Source organism: Danio rerio, chromosome 21, assembly GCF_049306965.1.
Source record: "Danio rerio strain Tuebingen ecotype United States chromosome 21, GRCz12tu, whole genome shotgun sequence".
NCBI classification, from domain to species: domain Eukaryota; kingdom Metazoa; phylum Chordata; class Actinopteri; order Cypriniformes; family Danionidae; genus Danio; species Danio rerio.
The window spans coordinates 16,596,634-16,617,251 of record NC_133196.1 but is presented as its reverse complement, the minus strand read 5'-3'; the positions used below and the strand labels follow the sequence as shown (position 1 = coordinate 16,617,251).

General features: G+C 34.8%; 1 protein-coding gene across 2 annotated transcripts in view; it reads left to right on the top strand.

Annotated features, from left to right (window-relative positions):
• Positions 1–20,618, top strand: part of sfswap (splicing factor SWAP) — a 157,202-nt gene that overhangs the window by 72,889 nt on the left and 63,695 nt on the right. For both annotated transcript variants that reach the window (NM_201168.2, XM_009295295.5), the window contains exons 11-13: positions 8,505–8,586; positions 8,927–9,163; positions 18,105–18,289. In NM_201168.2, the coding sequence (NP_957462.2) occupies positions 8,505–8,586; positions 8,927–9,163; positions 18,105–18,289 (504 nt within the window). The remainder of the gene's footprint in view (positions 1–8,504; positions 8,587–8,926; positions 9,164–18,104; positions 18,290–20,618) is intronic.

The following is a 20,618-nucleotide window of genomic DNA, read 5'->3' as shown; positions in this document are numbered from 1 at the left end:
AAAGGTTGTCATGCACATCTCATCAGGGAACTATGGTGTGATCTGTAGTAAATCTCCAATGAAAGCCAGAGGGTGCTCTTATTGATAGTCTAAATGCCTACAAAAAAAAGAAAAAAACATAAAAATCTCCATAGGTTTGCATTATAAAAAGAATATGTAACTGCTTCTATGGATTCAGCTTGACTATTAAACAATGTTACTATATATAGTAATTTCACATGCTGCATCTACAACACGGAACTTAAGACTTAATTGAGATGTGACTCAAACGACTGTCTTTATAGCAGTAGGATTTTCTCAATGTCATTATTGACCGATTAAAATGAATGCAATGTCAGAGTGATTAATGCAGTGTTAATCAGTAATCTAAAAACTGGATTATACTTCTTTTATGCACCGACATTTATACATCTGGGTTCTGTTTGTGCTGCTCTGGTAATAACACTTTCCGAAAGCTAGTTGGTAGTGGCCTTTATATATTTCTGAGTGAACCCAAAACAAAAGTATCCATCCACTTGCACTCGAAGCAGAAGTATAAATTAGCCTTAGGACTCTGTAAAGTAAATTCCACTCAACCTGAGTGCACATGCTGGAGGTTTTCTAGAACCAGCTTTACTAACATAATGCGCATGACAATCCCTGAATTAGATTAATCACCCTGCTCTAATTTAAAGTCGGAAATTAGACTCTGGTTTAATTTACCTTACTCAAATGACATTTGGAAATGATTTGCAGGGTACCAGTCCAAATGGACCAAACGCTTTTATTTTTCCTTTGCTTGACTAGTTAGAATATGCATTAGTTGAGCAGCTCGCACTTTTGGATGTAAGACAGATGTAGTAAACTAGGCTGCAAACACATTTTCCTACAGCATGTAATTTGCCGCAACTTTCCTTTTTTATCACATCATTTTGTCATGTTTCATGTAGCTCAGAAAATAAACTGAAATGTAATTCAGTCAGCTGGAAGTTTTGGTCGATTGGATCATAAGTAGACATGGGAGACACATTACCATTTACACCTGTTGTTTTATTCCATCTCTTTTGTGCACTTTGCTGATTTCTTTTAGGCGAGGATGGCGGATGGATTGTTTCCAGTCTTTCTATCTAATATTGTGAAATTATTTATGTTAAAATGTTTCTGAATTTATACTTCCGCATTTGTGTTGCTCAGACAGTAACATTTCCGAAACTCTAGTTGACAGTGGGGTTTATATGTTTCTCTGTGTTGAGTTTCTTTGTGGGTGTTTTGTTTACACTGTAAATATGGACCATTTCTAATCTTTTCATCTAATATTGTGAATTTATTTACATTTAAAATGTTTTGAATGGTGATATGTACATTTATACTTCTGCGTTTGTGTTGCTCTGACAATAACACTTTCGAAACACCAGTTGACAGTGGGGTTTAAATGTTTCTCTGTGTCAAGTTTCCTCATGGGTGTTTTGTTTACACTAAATATAGACCATTTCTGACCATTCCATCTAATATTGTGAATTAAAACAATGAATGGTGTTTTGAATGGTGGCGTGCACCTATTGATACAAACAAGGATTGTAAGCAGCATTTGTTGTGCATCTTTTTCAAGTAATTTACATTTTTATGTTGTGATTTTCAAAGCTTCACCTTGGAAGGGTAACAAAAGCCAAAATTGTTTTTTTCAGTGATAACCAAGTGAACAAACTAAAAACTTTAACAGAAAACCTTCACATTCTTGCTTGGAAGTTTGTATTTTTCATATAAGAGTCTCTCTCTCTTTTACTTCCATTTAATATTTTTGTAGTATTCATGGTGGAGCTGAGCTGATGTTGCAAGCATATCAGTGTTCAGAACCAATTAATGCAATGTAAAAGCTATCTGTGGCATCAGGGGGATTAGGGCTGAAATGTGAAAATATTCTGAGATGTAGTTCATTGTGTGAAGTGAAGAATTGTATTAGCGAATGAGACTGATTTATCAATATCAGCTAAAGAGTGAATTTGATTATAGGTGCAACATATTCAGTTAGAGTTAACGGAAATCGTTTTCGTTTTTTTTTTTTCTCATAGCATCCCATATCTCTATGTAATCCTTCCTGAGTAACGCTTACAGTCTTGCTCTATGTATTCTAACTCTCCCATAGTCACATTGCTCATCCATGTTTTGCTATTCTAGAGCTATACTTCCACATGGCATGGTCCATCAGCATATGTTTCTTCTGCTGACTTTACCCATAAACAGGATTAAGGGATTACTGCTTTTCTATGAGTGGATGAAGACATTCAGTATGACACCATCTCGACAGGGAAGAACGTGTTTAGGGAAACCCAAGACCGAAGAAGAAATGTCGCTCAGAGGGGGAGAATATATAACAACTCTTGATTTGTTATTAATGTTCATTTGATATTTATTTGGTGATGTAAGTGGACAACAAAGGTCTTTAACAACGCATTCTCTGGAAACTGAAGCACACTGAAGCAGAGCAAACAGGCAGAAACAAACAGACTGCTTAGGAAAGCGCTTGTAATTCAGAGCAGTTTTCTCCTCTAGGTAGTATAGTGATGGGAATAGTAAGGAGTTGAGTGGTTTTCTTTCCAATTCTACTTAATCAAGTTTCTAAGTGATTTCACATATAATATTTTTTACTCTTCATATTTTATTTCATTTTAGATTTTAGAACTGGTGCAATAATTTCAAAGCTTGTTTGGAGTCTTTATTTTATTTATATTTATTATAGATTTTTGAAACTGGTACTAGAATTTCAACACTTGGTTGGAGTTTTTATTTTTCATTTTTTATTTTATTTTATTTTATTTTATTTTATTTTAGATGTCCCAACTGGTACTAGAATAAAGTCTTATTTTATTTAACTATTATTATTATTATTATTATTATTATTATTATTATTATCATCAGTGTTACAACCTCTGGGTATAGGGGAGTGGGTTTGCACACTTGGACTGAGGATTTGGTTAAAAAATGAAAAATGTGCTCCGAAGTAAGAATAGACGACAATAACTTGCGCACAAATAAAAGTGATTTATTAACAAGTGGTTATGGTAAAACAGTGAGTGAATTATTTACACTATGTACAATTTTAAAAACAATAAACGAAACTAGGTTTTTAGAAAGGCTATATGTGGCGCTAAAGAAAAGAACCAATCAAAACCCAAACAGTCTTACTAATATTTAAAAATATTCTTCTATAATCTAATCTGGTAAACAAAAACTATGGAAAAATGTCCTACCTAATCTACACTAACTAACAATTTAACCTCAAAACGAAGTGTTGGTGCACACCCTCTTCTCAAGACAGTAGTAAAATTACGTGTTGAGATGTATGTCACAAGACTTACTTACATACCAGCCTTTTTAACCTTAGTGACAAACACGAGGGTGAGAAAGGAATGGTAACAAGAGGGTAAGAATACATCAAAAAATTATTCAAACAACAACAAAGTGTAAATTAAATAAGCTATTGATTAACGATTAGTGATATTAATTTATTAAACTATTAAAAATACTAGCAAAAAGCACAAATGCAAACCGTCAAAGTGAGCCAAAAGATTGTCAAACTGCTGGGGTGAAGAGTTTTTAAAGGAGAGGTGGCATGAGGGGATTGGCTAAAAATGGTATGGAGTTATAGAGCAGGAACCATTCAGGATGAAGCAGTAACGGGATTGGTTGCAGCATTGAACAGTAAAACAGCCGACCAGGGAAATCAGTAGGCAGGACAAGTAATGAAGTGAACTGGAGTGGTAGCAAGAAAAACACAATGAGACACACAAAAAGAAATACATAAATACGTGTTGGCATGTAACAACTGGGTCTAGAAGAGTTTTAGAGTCAGAGTTTGGTGTAATTAGTTCCAAAGTAATGAGCTACTGTAATTAATTAGTTTTCTATATGGATTTTAAGTAGTATTGAGTCAAGTAATTCAGTTCATTTTTGAGTAATTAAATTACATTTTGACTAAGAACTTAGAAAATTAATAAAAATATAATTTTTATTAAAAACTTTGAAGTAACTTACTCAACGCAGCACAGGCAACATTGAAGTATTCTCTCTCCTCATAGTGTCTGTCTTTCCCACACAGTGTCTCTTTTCACTTTTTTATCGAGTGTCTGGTCACAGATCCAATCTCCTGCTTTAATTCCTTCATCTTGTCTTTCATTTTTGGGCGAGTGTTCCTTAACTGGGTTTCATGTCCCTCTGACCCTTCATCTTACCCAGGGCTACACTGAGGATCTACAGACACTTCTTTAATAGAGCTGTAAAATATTGAAAACTTCCATTAGGGACACTAAACTTTCCGAATCCCACTCTCTTTTGTCCTCTCAGTCTGTAATTTTTTATATTCTTCTTACATTAAAAACCCGACAGCCAAATTATCTGGCATTAACCCAGCATATGTGATTCTCTTTATTATTAGTGGCAATGCCTATTAGCGTACAGCAGTATAGAATATTTATTTGTACTCTTCCGCTGATTCAAACAAAAAAGCACAAAGATTTTTTTTTTGGGGTCAGTGTAAAGAAAACATCTCATTAGTGTGGAAACACTGTACCTCATTAATGTGTAAAGTTTTTCACCACCTCACAGTATGGAGTCCAGTCTTCCATGTCGATCGAGATGGAATTAGACATTTTGAGCATGCTTTCGGCTGGCAGATGGTTGATAAATGAGAGCATCAGGCCTGTGTTACTCTCACACCGCATGACCGTGAAGAAGCTTGTCGTGATTTTCCGAGCCGCAGAACGTTGCTGAGATTATACTCGTCCATCAGCGAAGCTCCCAGAGAGATACTCAAACCCTGCATCTCATCCCAGCAGAGCTAGGTTCAGAATACATATAGCATGAGGGAAATTCTCATTTCTTTTCTTCATCGTTTAAAGGTGAAGCAATTCCTGTGGCATCAAACGTAATTGCAGAAATAATTGCTTCCAAGCAAGGCTTAATTTTAGTTGTTTCTGCACCTTTATTCACTTGCTGTGAATAAAAGATGATTCGTTTCTCTATTATTTATTTATTTATTTATTTTTTGGTTTGTGAATTTAAACTATTGAAGGAAAGTAGTCACACAATTTCTCGCTAATAACAATCCGATAACTAAGACTTTTAGCTCAATAAACTTCTAGTTTTCTTATATTAATAGTTAATAGTATCCTCTGTGTATGGAATGAGCTACATGTAGAATCTGTACCATCAATCACTCTATTCAAACATATTTTAGTCTGTCTTTTTAGCAGAGTGTACGTTTTAAAAATGTATTATGCTTAATATTATTTTTGTGTTCTATGTGTTTTGTGTCATGTTTTTTTTTTTTTTTTTTTTTTTTTTAACGAAAGCGAGGCTGCAGTGGGAAGAAACCCGAAAGTATAGGATCAGCACTGTAAACATTGCTTTTGCCACAATTTTAAATGCAGATATGGTGTAACATTACTTCATCAAATTCAGTTAAGTTTAATTTAAACAATTTAAAGCATATAAGGCATCAAACTAAATTATAATCTCTTTAAGAGTAATACGCTTAAGTGTCCTCCCAGGCTTCAGTTCATGGCACCAGGTAAACATCGTGGAGACGCTTCCCTGCTTTAGCCTATGTAACCTGGTGAGGGATAAAGCATTGCAGTCCTCTGTAGCAGTCTGTAATAGTGTTGTCCTGGTAATGAAATTTAAAAAATGTGAATTTCCCGCTAACATTTAAGCGCTGTTGAGTTTGTTCTAAAACACAGCTAATTTGCATTAGTAGTGTTCATACATAGTATTTACCAGTGCTCAACAGAAATGACTGTGATTGGCTGTGAAGGTCATAAGTTCAGGTCATCAGCGCTGTTTAAGAATGCGCTTAACCGTGCTTCAATGTTAGCGGGAAATTGGTGGTAGTTTTACCAGAATTCTGTATCGTGACAAGTCTAATAGGTAACACTTTATTTTGATGGTCCATTTGAGTATTAGTAGACTGTCTGCTTAATATCTGTTGATATGCTCTTTCAGCAGACATTTAACTGACTATAAGAAACTTTGCAAGTATATGTCAACCTACACTAACCCTAACCCCAACCTAACAGTCTACTTATACTCTAATGAGAATTAGTTGGCATGAAGACGCAATGTAACTTAAATTCAACAAACGGTACATCAAAATAAAGTGTGACCATCTAATATAGTGAAAGAATCAGTTCATTAACTTGATTATGATGAAAGGTATTTAAAACGTGTGTTTGGGAAAGATGACCAGTGGTGTAAAGTAACTAATTACAAATACTCAAATTACTGTAATTAATAACTTTTTCTCAGGAATTGTAATTTACTGAGCAGTTTTAAAAATGTGTACTTTTACTTGAGTACATTTTTAGTGCAGTATCTGTACTGTTACTCCACTACCTTACTTCAACCTGCAGTCACTACTTTATTTTTTCTTGTCTTTGGGGATTAGAAAAATCAGTTCTGTGATTCCTGTCCAATCAAATCACACATAGAAGGTAAATCGCCTCATAATGAACTACCTCAAGACATGCGCAATTTATAAATGCAGCAAACTGTTTGGAAGCATTAAAAGTGTCCAAGAAGACGTCCTAAATCAATATCAGTATTTGATGTCAATAGGATGTTGGTTTAAGATGTTGGCACGACATTGGATTTTGGTCACTTTCTAACACAACCTAAAATCAACCAAATATCAATGTTATTTAACGTTGTTATTAGACATCAAAATAATGTTATCCTTAGATGCTGGCTAGACATTGAATTTTGGTCACTTGACACCACAACCTAAATCTAACCTAATATTAATGTCCTAAGACGTTGTATGCCTGCTAGGCAATAACTACATGCACTACAGAATGTTACGTTTACACACATCCACAAATTACATGTAAGCGCATCAGCTTTTCGCAGCGTAATACTCACTACTCACTACTCATGAGTACTTTTAAAAGGGCTACTTTTTACTCCTACTTTGAGTAATATTTACAACAGATACTTTTACTGTACTTGCACTACATTTTTAGGCAAGTAATGGTACTTTTACTTGAGTATGATTTTTCAGTACTCCTTCCACCTCTGAAGATGACATTTGCTAACTAGTGCCATTTCCCTTAACTTAATAATAAGTAAATGAGGTCTGATATCACTTTATTTTTTTTTTTACCATCCATTCAGAACAGACCTTCGGGCCACTCAGAAGGTGGTTAATTGATAAATTTGTGTCACTTTCTCTTCGCTCATAAGATATTCAGCAAGATACACAACGCACAGTGTCACTTCAGGTGATACTTCCAGGTTTCTTCCCACTGCAACCTCGATTTAATTTTTAAAATGGCGGCAGCATGAAATCAGTCTATTGGGTTTAGTATTGGGTAGGATTAGGGATGCAAAATAAGATCATATGTTGTAGGTACTAGTAAAAAGCCAATATCTTATTCATAGGCAGGTAATAATCCAGGAGATAATAGTGGAAGTTGTTACTTAAAGTAATGTCTTGTCATATACAGTTGAAGTCAAAATTATTAGCCCCCCTGTTTAATTTTTCTTCTGTTTAACGGAGAGAAGACCTTTTCAACACATTTTTACACATAATAGTTTTAATAGCTCATTTCCAATAACTGATTTATTTTATCTTTGCCATGAAGACAGTCAATATTATTTTACTTAATATCTTCAAGACACTTCTATACAGGTTAAAGGCTTAACTATGTAAATTAGGTTAACTGGGTAGCTTAGGATAATTAGACTAGTTATAATGATGTATAATGATGGTTTGTTCTGTGGACAATCGAAAAAAATGCTTAAAGGGGCTAATATTAATAATAAATTTTGTCCCTAAAATGTTTTTTTTATTATTAAAAACAGCTTTTATTCTAGCCGAAATAAAACAAATAAGTTTTTCTCCAGAAGAAAAAATATTATCAGACATACTGTGAAAATGTCCTTGCTCTGTTAAACATCATTTGGGAAATATTTAAAAAAAGAAAAAAAAAAAAAGTTCAAAAGGCGGCTAATAATTTTGACTTCAACCGTATATGTTTAAATACTTATGTTGCATTTCTTTCTTTTCTTTAATTACTTCTATTGTCCTCATTTTTAAGTTGTACATGACTGCAAAATCATTAAATGTAAAGAAAACAGTAGGAAAGAGGAGGAAACAAACCAGAAAAAGAAACCAAGTAAATTGGACAGAAAAGAAAAAATAAGGCAGAGAAAGGGGACCGATAAAGGACTTCAACGTTATATATTACACATATACCTTTTAAAAGATGATATGGTTCTCTCTTATACTCTTTCTATTTCCCCCATGGCTCTTCATCGTCACCTGTGAACAGTATAGTGGAATTACTGGCTCAGAATAACCACATATTCGGTACAAAGGAAGTCCTTTAAAATACTGTCAGGCTCTTGAGAGAGTCTTTGTCTGAAAACTGAGAGCTCAAGATTCTCATCCTTAACCTATGTCTGCAAAGTAAAGTAACTTTGTGTCTCTCTCCTCTGTCTCTTTCTCTCTTCCTGTCGTCCCGGTCTCACAGGGTTCTCTGCTGTATGGCAGTGGGGGGGACAGCGCAGAAAACTCTTCTGACAAGCAGCAGGACGAGGGCAAGCTCATTAAAGGTAAGGCAACTCTATGCTCCATGATCGAGCCCCCACCACCTGACCTCAGAACATCCTTGTCAGCCACATTGACATTTCAGGGTGCCCTCATTCACCCACATAACGATGCAGTTCCATGTCTCTGTCAGTTAATTAATGCTGTTGTGTGAAGACCATTTCACCCAGAATTTAAAAAATGGTGAGAGGACTTCTGTATAACCAACAATGTAAATTTAGATTATCTATCAGGCTTGACTGTAACGATCATGTTTTTGACCATAATGACAGTAACTGTGCAGTAGATTTGTGCTAATTGTGAAAGGTTAACGATGTTACTAAATTAAATCTGTCCTCTTGCCAGCGTCCTTTGCACCCATCTGCTTCGCTATTAAGTCAAAAGAAAACGATCTTCTGCCTTTGGAGAAGAACCGTGTGAGGCTGGATGATGACTCTGATGAGGATGCGATTAAGGGGGATGTGCTGGAGGGAATGGAGCTGGCCATTGGATTGCTTGAGGCGCCAAGAGAGGTTCCTCAACCTCCACTGGCTGAGGAGAAGAAGCCAGTCCTGTCACAGGAAGAGCTGGAGGCCAAACAAGGTACGTGAAGTGATTCATTAAAAGTATAATTCACACCCGATGAATGTCATGCTATGTTTTTATCTACTTGTTCGCCAAACCACTGTGGTGCTTTAAAAATGACTTTTTAAAGGCACTCGTTGTTTGTTGAAGTTTGAAGTATGAAGATTAGCTAAAACTTAAATGGTTTAAAAATGATACTCAAAGGACAAGCCACAAACAGGTATGAACAACACTCAAAGGACAGGGAAGGAGGGAGGGAATTAAAGAAGAATGAAGAAAATAAATTAAATCAAAGGACAAGCAGCAGGAAGAAAGAATGAACTCTTAAAATACATGAGGGAAGGAAGGATGGAGGTGTGGAAGGAGGCAAGGAAGGATGGTCAGGTGGACAATAAAAGGACAATAATGAAGAAAAGATGTTCAATCAAAGGACAAGCAACTGGAAGTATGAACACTTAAAAGACATAGAAGGAAGGAGGGAATGAACAAACGAATGAACAAATGAACGACAGACAATAACAGGACAACAATGAAGAAAAGAAATTCAATCAAAGGACAAGCAACTGGATGTATGAGCACTCAAAAGACATGGAAGGAAGGAAGGAAGGAAGGAAAGGAAGGAAGGAAGGAAGGAAGGAAAGGAAGGAAGGAAGGAAGGAAGGAAGGAAGGAAGGAAGGAATGACAGACAATAACAGGGCAACAATGAAGAAAAGAAATTTAATCTAAGGGCTAGCAACTGGAAGAAAGTATGAACACTGAAAAGACATGAACAGAGAAGGACGAAATGACAAATGAAGAAAGGAAGGAAGGAAGTAGGGATGGAAGGAAGGAAGAACATACAATAAAAGGATAACAATGAAGAAAAAATTCAATCAAAGGGCAAGCAACTGGAAGAAAGTATGAACACTTACAAGACATAAACAGGGAAGGAAGAAAGGACAATGATGGACAAATAAAAATTAAAAAAATAAAATAATAAAAAATAAAAATTAATAAAATAGATTCAAACAAAGGACAAGCAACAGGAAGAAAGAATTAACTCTCAAAAGAAATGAACGGAAGGAAGGAAAGAAGGAAGGAAGAAAGGAAGGAAGGATTACAAAAATAAAAATGAGGACAATCAAAGGACAAGCTACAAACAGGTAGGAAGAAGGAACACTCAATGGACAACAGGAAAGGTAGGAAATGCAAAGGTTAAAAACTTGAGGGAACAAAGCTAAGGAAGGACAAACAAAGTCTAAAAAGAAGGGAGGTAAGTACAAGCATAATACAAGAGCAGGAAATATAAAATAACGAAAAGAAAGGGGAAGCTATAGGAATAGATGGAATGAAAGAAATAAGGATGGCATGAATGAATGAAAAAGAAAAGGAACTGGAGTGAAGGATTACAAGCAGGAACAATGGACATAAAAGAGAAATGAATGACAGGAAGAAGGCAGAGATGAAGTTTAGGAAGAAGGATCAAGAAACAAAGATCGGAATGAGAGATGGAAGGAATAACATCAATGAATAGGAAGTTGAGAATGAAGGCTGGTATGAAGCAACAGGGATAGATATAGAAAGGAATAGGAGGAAATGAAGAATGGGAATGAAAGGCATGGCTAGAACGAATGGCTAGAGCTATTTTTTCAGAATGATGTAATATGTCGATGTGCTTGAAAGAACACTGTTCGTTTTTGAACTGTCCCTTTAAAGGCACTAGGCTCTGTTCTGGATTATTGTCCATCATTTTAAATGCCAGCCGTATTAGCATATTTTAGCTTTGAATCAATGTCTGGAGAGTTCAAAAGTTAAGTTTCGTAAGTGAATCCTAATTGAAATAATTCCTTGCCCGCCGTTTTCAAGGCTGTTCTTTTGTAAGTGTTCAGAAAAATACTTCAAACCGAAGAGATGAGTCATTTTGTTGAAGTGTAATGAAAATAACTAATGCTGATTTCCTTCACTGTAATTCTTGCAGCCCACATGCAATATGTCACTGACCAGAACGCTTAAAAGTCAGTCTTTTACACTAACAAGATAAAAAGTATAGAGGAACAAACTGGTTTATCATGATCGCACAAAGCTGAGAGTTACCGGATTTTTGCTGCACTCCTTCATTGTTCTTTTGACCCCTAAGGATTTAAAATAGTGAGCTGATCTGATCGCCGTCACATCTCGATGACTGACAGTGCATTAAATTACTCCAGCGAGGTCCAGGCTTGTAATGTAATAGATCTGTCCATACGGGCCGTGCTCACCGGCGGCAGTAACTGTCCTCTGTAATTAAGAGGGAGTGTTCCACACGGTTAAAACAAGAAGGACACCACTCAATCAAAGATACCGACAGTGTCTGTGCAGGAAACCTGAAGGTGTGCGGGAGAAATTCTAAATATGATTTTGGCTAAAATCTTCTGAAAATCTAGCTTTACTACCATTAAAGAGACAGTTCACCCAAAAACAAAAATGTACTCACTGTTTACTCTGCCTCAAGTGGTTTTTAAAATGTTTTTCATAATGTTTTTCAAAAGAAGATACTGAGAAAAAAAAATCCATAGTAGGAAAAACAAATACTGTGAAAGTCTTTACTGTTTACTGGTTTTCAGCATTTTTCAAAGTATTTTCTTTTGTGGTCAACAGAAAGAAAGTAACTGAACTATGTTTGTGACAATTAAATTTGAAGTAAATTTGTAGAATAATTATCAGTTTTGTGTAAAAAAACATTTTAAAATCATGTGAAATTCAAACTGTCGTGTATTCACATTTGTTTGCTAATTTAGAAAAAAAGTAATTTTGAAACATTACAATTAAAAAGTTACATTTATTTGATTGAAACTAAATTAAATTTCAGCAGTAATTACTCCAGTGTTACTTGATCCTTTGAATGCTCTGGAAATAGTTTTGAACAGTTTTAAACACACTGGATTCATGTTGCGTTTTTGCAGAATCATTTTTCTGATATGATGATCTTCATAGTTCACTTTCTTCCATTTAACAGAAAATAAGTTTATTTTTTATTTTTATTATTTTTTTAATAATAAACTGTTGATTTGAGATTGTTAGAAAAACCTTGATATGCTTCTTTAATTTACTACACAAAGCACATTTGAATTCTTATGGCTTGACATTATTTTAGAATTATGTGTGAATTTAAATGTATTTAATATTTCTTATATTTTGGGCAAAAGCAATAGCCAGAAGTACATTCAAATGTATAATTTTTTATGCATTTGGAAGTTAAGTAGAGTCCATGTTCCATAAAGATATATTTTTTTTAAATCTACTGTAAATGTCAAAACTAAATTGTTGCTCAATTATGGCTAAGCACTTTATTGAGACAGCATTTAAAACTATTTTCTCAGTGTTTACATTTGTATTCTTTTTTCTTACATGTTTTTACTTCGGCCAGTATCTTAAAAAAATTGTGCATCAATGAAAACTTATTTATTCAGCTTACAGGTGATATATAAAACTTAATGTTCAAGTGAAGTTTCATAAACTAATTTCGAGAGGAGCACGTGATATGATTGTGCACCGCTGGCCACTCATCCGTAATTAGTAATAATCCAATCAGAATGATCCTAGCTTAATATAAATGGATCATTTTCTCCTTATTGCACTATCTTCGTTTTGGAAGAATCCCCCCTTCCACCCCATCTCCTCCTTTTTCTCCCCTTCTAAAGGGGGAGCGATCGAGACCTACCTGATCTCGGTTCTCCTGATATGCTTCTAGACCGGGCGGGAGCCCTGGGCTCAAATATCTCTGAGCTCAGGGTTCTCTCCCGTGACAGCATGCCAAACCTGCTATAAGTGCCAAGCATATCTAAGTGGGAACTCTTGAAACATGTTTTGATGTATAAAGTCACATTTTTATTTTTGCAAATGTTATTGAAACACATTTTCTTACACACAGGCACTTCACATCCATTTAATGTTCTTCATATGTAAATTGCTTATCATTAATAAGTACAACCCCTTTTGAAAGTGAATATTTTAAAAATAGCCAGTAGTTTTTAATGCATTTTAACAAAACCATTTTTATTAAACTGTTATATCCTTTTGAATAATAGTTTGGTCACCTAACATCTTTAGCAAGACAAAGATAATACATTTTAAAGTCAAGCAAGTTATAGCAAAATAAAAACCTAAATGTTAAACTAAATTTTCTATTTTGTATTTTTCTCCTGATTTTTTTTCTGTTAAATAAAATTTTATTAAATAAATATCAATAAATTAAATAGTAAAATAAAATATTTATAAAATAATAAGTTTATTATTTGTTAGGTTAGCTCTAATTTTGGCTTTGGTACTGACTAGTCTAAAGTACAGTTGTTCTAAAGTTAGAATTATTAACCCCCCTTTTATTTTATTATTTTTTTTTATTTGTTTTAAATAATTCCCAGATGATGTGTACCAGAGCCATTTTTTACAGTATTTCCGCTAATATTTTTTCTTCTGGATAGTGTTATTTGTTTTAAAGTTAAATGAAATTACTTTTTATAAAGCCATTTTAAGGTCAAAATAATTAGCCCTCTTAAGCTATATATAATTTGATCGTCTACAGAACAAATCATCAATGATTTATACAGTGATTTGCCTAATTACCCTAACCTGCCTAGTTAACCTAATTAACCTAGTTAAACCTTTAAATGTCACTTTAAGCTGAATACTACTGTCTTTCAAGTGCCTTGAAATATCTAGAAAAATATTATTTACTGTCATCATGGCAAAGATAAAAAAAAAAAATACAGTTATTATAAAAAAGTTATTAAAACTATTATGTTTAAAATGTGTTGAAAAAATCTCAACACATTAAGTAAATTGAAATAGAACAATAAACAGAAATTGGGAGGCTAATACTTTAGACTTATGCTGTATATGTATACGCAATATATTACTAAAATAATTTTTTTAATATTAAATTAAAAGTGTGATCTGTAGGGGGAATACTCATATACGCTAAACTCTGTATATAAAATCAATATATATATATATATAAAATTTCATGCATAAAACGGGACATCTTGTCTTTGACCCAAGTAACATAGAACATATACCATATTGACCGCTTTTATGCCACAACCCTAGTGCTCATTTACTTTCATTATACCAAAATTGGTTGAGCTGCGGTATTCAATATTTCATATGCTTCAGAAGACAGAATGTCATACGAGTTTAGAATGACACAAGGGTGAGTAAATGATGACAAATATTCATTTTGTGGTGAATCGTTTGTTTGGAGATGCACATTTTGTTGTAACATGCAGCTTTTGCATCAGTTTTCTCGTTTCCCATTAAAAGTGAATTTGTTTAAAGCTTATCACTGACACCGGACTGCGCAAATGGCAGACACTTCGGCCGAGCTGTAATGCTCCTGGAACATGGGGGTAATTACAGTAATAAGACCAGATGCCCAAAGGAAGTTTACTGCACGAGGAAGTGAAATAAACGGCACTGCAGCAAAGAAGGCCTCACTCACTGGCAAACTAGCTTTTAGATTGCATAGCTATCGACCCATCCGGAGGAACATAATCTGTATTGATGAACTGTTAAAGAATCACAGATGCAGCCGAGGGTTGGTCTGTTTTCACGTGTCCATCTATTACCTTCGGTTTATTTACTGAATGAAGTGAATTTGCGTGATTGTGAGTGAGTTTTATTGGGTTCGTCTCTCTGCTGTCTCTTGTGGTTATGTGGGCACATGAAGTATTTACGCCCTTTGTGTTTTTCTTCACATTCACCTGTTTACTTTGCAAATTGTAATTTTAAAATCAAACCTCAAAAGGTAAGCCTTATTGGATTTTGTCAAAATGTGATTTGCCGCCTCAATTGCGCATTGACTTCTGAAGTGTACAGATGAGAAATTATGCGAGAGAAGGGGGAAATTTGCAGGAAAACGCAGAAAAAAATGACTGGAGTCATTGCTTTTTAGAAGCTCCACAAGCAAATTACAGGTGTTAAGTGCTGCGGGTTGCATTGAAAAGGCTTTGTCACGTGTATAAAGTTATTGCAGTCTTTTATCTAGGGATAAGCACGAGTGCTTTGAAAAGACAGGAGCGATCAATAATAAATAAATTAATTACATGTGACTTGATTGGTTTGCAACTTTAATGCATTTTAAACCAGTCTGAGTCTATTGACCTTTTTTCTTTACTGTCGTAAATGATGGAAACTTATTGGCTTGAGATTTCAGTTTTCTTACACTTTCACTGTCATTAAAGCAGTTTATGCTGAATGATGTTGCAAACTTGTGTTTTATTTTTTTTTATTTGTATACATTGTCAAATAAAATTGTTTGTAGGGCAAATAGTTTGACTGTTTTCTGCCATGTATTATTCTTATAGACATTTCCCCCATAAGTAAATTAATCGACAGTTTGAAAACAATCATAGAAAATAGATTAATTCTGTGTTGAAGATTGAGGTCATTATGTAAACACGGCAAAATGATGCTAAATTTTTAACTTTGTACTTTTTGGTGTGCTTTAGCTGGTACTACTGAAGGAAAAAGCAATTATTTACTTGCAATGTAGACATTGTAATAGTGCTACACAATATTGGAAAAATCGGATTGTTATTGTGATATTTTACTTTTCTACGATAAATATAGCGATATGAATACACTTTCACAAGAGCATTTAAATAGCGCTATATTTAATGGTTGTCTGGGGAGCCAAACAGTATTAAGGTACAGTAGTTGAATGATTACAATGCAAATAAAATTGTCTTGTTTATAGACCAGATATCTAAAATTTCTTAGATCAAGTAAAAATATTGTTTCGTTTTCAATCTTAGAAGAAATAAGTGTAAAGTAAGAGTTTTTCTCTAAATGGAAATTTTATGGGCGTCATGGTGGTGGGTAGCACGCCTTACAGCAAGAAGGTCTCTGGTTCGAGTCCCAGCTTGGCCAGTTGGCATTTCTGTGAGGAGTTTGCATGTTCTTCCCATGTTCACATGGGTTTCCTTTGAGTGCTCCAGTTTCCCCCACAATCCAAAGGCATGCGCTATATAGTAGGTGAATTGAATAAACCAAATTGGCCGTAGTGTAATGGTGTGAATTTAAGAGTGTATGGGTGTTTCCCAGTGTTGGGTTGCAACTGGAAGGGCATCCACAGCTTAAAACATATGCTGGATAAGTTGGCGGTTCATTCCACTGTGGCGACCCCTGATTAATAAAGGGTCTAAGCCGAAAAGAAAATTAATGAATGGATATGGATATTTAGACTAGAAACAAGGCAAAAAATTATAAGTGACAAACACTTTCTTTTTTATTTTTGCACAATTCCTATAAATTTCATTTTAATGCAGTAATTAAATACAATTCTTCAGCTGCTATAATTTAGACTGAAATTACATATATTGCGATGTGACTATTGCGGATGCACACATTGCAATATTAATGTTGATATGATATATTGTGCAGTCCTACATTGTATAGTTTGTTAGCTTTTCTTTTAATATTTTAATGTCTTTTTTTATGGAAATGGAAACAAGTTTCTCTATATATACTGGATTTACTAGGTGTGTTGGATTAATTCTGTTTTATCAGAATTATAGCTAAAAATGTTATTTATATTGGTTATATTGGGTATTCCACAAAACATTGTTTGCCTACTTTAAATACAGGTATTTGAAGTTAAACATTGAATTTAATTTTAGACAAATTGTCATTTCATGCTTTAAATATGTTTTTATTCATTTTGAATAGAAAAAATGTCATCTATAGTCTACATTTACAAGTAGTCATTTAGCAGATACTTTTGTCCAAACAGCTTAAAATTGAAGAGGCATTCGGTGATTCAACAAGAAGAGGCAATACACACAAGAAGTGCCAATTACTGTACACAAAGGAACTGTTAGTGCTCAGAGAGTTAGGTGCTAGAGTTTGAAAAGATAGAGAAAGAAGAGTGTTTATACAGGTGGTTTATCAAGACCCTCACCTGTGTGAAGTGTGCTTCTTTTTCATTGAGTGGACTTTGCTGAGTGATTGTAAGAAAATGTCTAGTGTAAATGTGTAAAACTGGTGCAAGTTTCTGTTAAAATGACAGAAAGATGAAAGAGTGTGTTTTCTACAGGTGGTTTATTAAGCCCACTCACTAGTTTGCAGGACAAAACGAAAATTAAGTTTTTAGTTTCAGTGATTCTGCGACATCGGAAAGTGCTTTATGAGTTGCTGGTTTTCATTCGATTGCAGTTTTTCCCTAAACCCCCTCATTAGGTCAAGGGCGCAGTGCCGTACACTCACAGGGGATTAAGTTAAATCGTAACGGGATGTCAAGGCTGCAAGATTTGTTTTTTTCTTTCAAGTCAAATATAGTAATGCCAAAACACTTGTGAGAAAGAGCTTTGCTGATTGAGGGACAAGTTTCTTTCTTATTATACACAACTTATTATCTCCCTCCCGTTGACGTAATGAAGAAGAAGGCTCTGTTCTCTCACTAGTTGTGTTTGTTCTCGAGTTGTATGTGATTGTCCATGGCAGGGGGCCTATTTTTAGTGTGGACGCTGACAGAGCGCTCTTCTTATTCTTGTATAATATAATGACTTGTTTTTTTCCCCCTTTTCCTTTTGTTATCACTGTTCCCATGAAAAAAACCTGAAAAAATTATACTTGAGTACACTGCCTACTCAAACTTGCTAAATTGAGATGCTGTTGACTGGTATAAAGTCAAAAGCCAGGCAGCTTTTAACACTGTCAAATGGGGTGGTTTTGTTGTGCTAGATGCGAAACATTAAAATGCAACGCATTGTTAGCTTGTAGCTTTTTAAGCCCTATGCAGTTTTTATGAGCCACTCTGGTTTACAAAACCAGGTAAGTCACGAGCGACCTCATCTAGAAACATTTTGTGTTTGCTTAGCTGCAAAAACACAACACACTTTTGCACGCAATCTCGCTTGCCCATGCTTTTAGCTGTCAGAGCAGATGGTGTGAATCAAGACGAATGTGTGCGAGTCTGACCTTTCTTTTCTTTTTCTTTTCCAGCCAAACAGAAGCTTGAGGATCGGTTAGCAGCAGCAGCGAGGGAGAAACTGGCCCAGGCTTCCAAAGAGTCCAAAGAGAGGCAGCTTCAGGCTGAGCGCAAGAGGAAAGCTGCCCTCTTCCTGCAGACTCTGCGAGGGCCAGAGGCTGAGGTCAAGCGCACTGAGGAAACTACTGCTGCACCTGAGGTTTGTTTCTGTGTGTGTGCGTTTCTCAGCATTGACCATCTAACCACCATATATACCTAGAATGTTTCCTAAAGGAATTGTTCGCTCAGAAATGTTACTCACAGTGAAGTGGTTCTAAACTTTTATGAATTTCTTACTTCTGTTGAACACAAAATAATATATTCTGAAGAATGTTGGCTTCAGTGTATCTTGTGTTAAACAGAAGGAAGAAGCTCAAACAGGTTTGGACGAATAAACGATGACCGACTAAAATAAAGGATAAATAAAAATGCAAATTTGCTGTCTGCTAGCAGATGACACGTTTAGAGTAAAACAAATAGAAAAATGTTGTTTTAAAAATGCTTATTTTGCAGTGCTGTAAATACAGTTTTTTGACTTAAAATCTCCCACCTCTCTAGTTCAGCATTTAGCATTTTCTCATAGTATTTCTTGCTTCAGGATCAAATAGCTTTTGCTGGTAAGTTTTTTAAAATACTACCAAATGATCCACATATGCGATAAAATAAACATGCATAGGTAAATCAAATGAATCCAATATATAGTACATTTGTGTAGATTTGTACTCTTATCGTTAAATAGAGTTTGTTTTAAAAGTTGACCTAACATATATCCTGCTAATATAGTCTGACTTTTTGATGCCTACAAAATTTCAAACAATCCCCTAGTTATAATATTAGGTTTAAACATAGCTTTAATGGCTATATTTTTTAATAAAATCAAGTCTTATCCATGCAATGTTTTCATTTATTGTTAAAGGGTAGTTCACCTAAAATGAAACTACTGTTATCTTTTACACACACTTGTTCCAAACAAGGTTGAGTTTTTTAGTTCTTTTGAATACAGTAGAAGATCTTTTAGAATGTTGAAAACTTGTAACCATTGACTTGCATATTTTTTGTTTTTCCGACTAAGGATGTCATTGCTAACAGGTTTCCAGCATTCTTCAAAATATCTTCTTTTGTATCAGCACAAAAAGAGTCAACGGAGAGTAAATGATGAAAGAATTGTCATGTTTTTAGGTTAACTATCCTTTTAAAACAGAGAAGATGATGTTTTGAAGAATGTTGAAAACTTGAAACAATTGACTTCCATAATATTTGTTTTTCCAGCTGTGGATATCAGTGCTTACAGGTTTCCAGCATTCTTCAAAATACCTTGTTTTGTATCAGACCAAAACAGCCAAGGCAGAATAAATAATGAAAGATTTTTTTTGGTGAACTATCCCTTTAAATGAAATGAATGAAAATCAATATTTGCTATATTTATGTCAAGTTAGTAAAGGTTATCTGGTGTTTTTCAGTGGATGCTTTGTCATTGCCTGTGTGCCGCCTGTTCTGCCAGTACAGTATTTGTCTGTTGGTACATCTGTGCTTCATTTGAATACAAGTCCAGAACAGAGGTCGGACAAATTAAAATTTCTGGCTGTCGATTGGCACATTCATAGTTCTTCCCCCTTTTGTTTTGTTGGTATTAATTAGGTTGATTCATTGATGCTTGCGATGTTTGTTTGATTAAAACCAGTTCATTTAGATTAGAGATTGCTACCGTGTTCCCAACAGTGCACACTTTTTATACCTTCTTTTATCTTTCCCCTCTATTTGTAGTCCCAGAGTCTCTACCGATGAGCTGATGAGTTGATTCAGGTGTGTTTCATTAGGAAGAGTTGATAAATGTGTGCTGTTGGTGTGCCTCCTGGAACTGGCCTGGGAAAATTCATTTACATGCAAAAGAATAATAATAATAATAAAAAATCAGTGCAATGAATGTGTGTATTTAGGGCTGAGAAATAAAATGATAATTATCACAGGATAATTTTCCCTCTGTAACATGATAACAGTTGTTTGATAAATGTTCAGGGTATGTTCATGCTTCAGAGTGGAATTAATCGTGCTGCTGGTTTGCGGCTCACAGACTGTTTTTCTGTCCATGCAAATCACGCCCAACAGCAGCACAGGGCGAGTTCAGATTTATTTGCATGGGGAAAACTCACGACTCGATCACACGGGCAGCTCCAGAGAGAAGTGCTTGATTTTAGCAAAGAGCAGAAATGTATTGGTTATTCAGCATTTTCAGCGACACTGACGAACAGGAGAAACAGTGCTATGAACTATCCACACATTTACCATGGTTTGACAGAAGTACCAGTAACTAGTTTATGGTATTGTGGCAGTTTTGGGAGAATTACATATGGGTTTTGTTATAATATTAATGTAGACCTATCTGTTGTCTTTTATTTCATGTACACTATTAAGTAAACCTTACTGGTACCAAGTTGGACTCCCTTTTGCCTTCAGAACTGCTTTAATCCTTCAAGGCATATATTTAACAA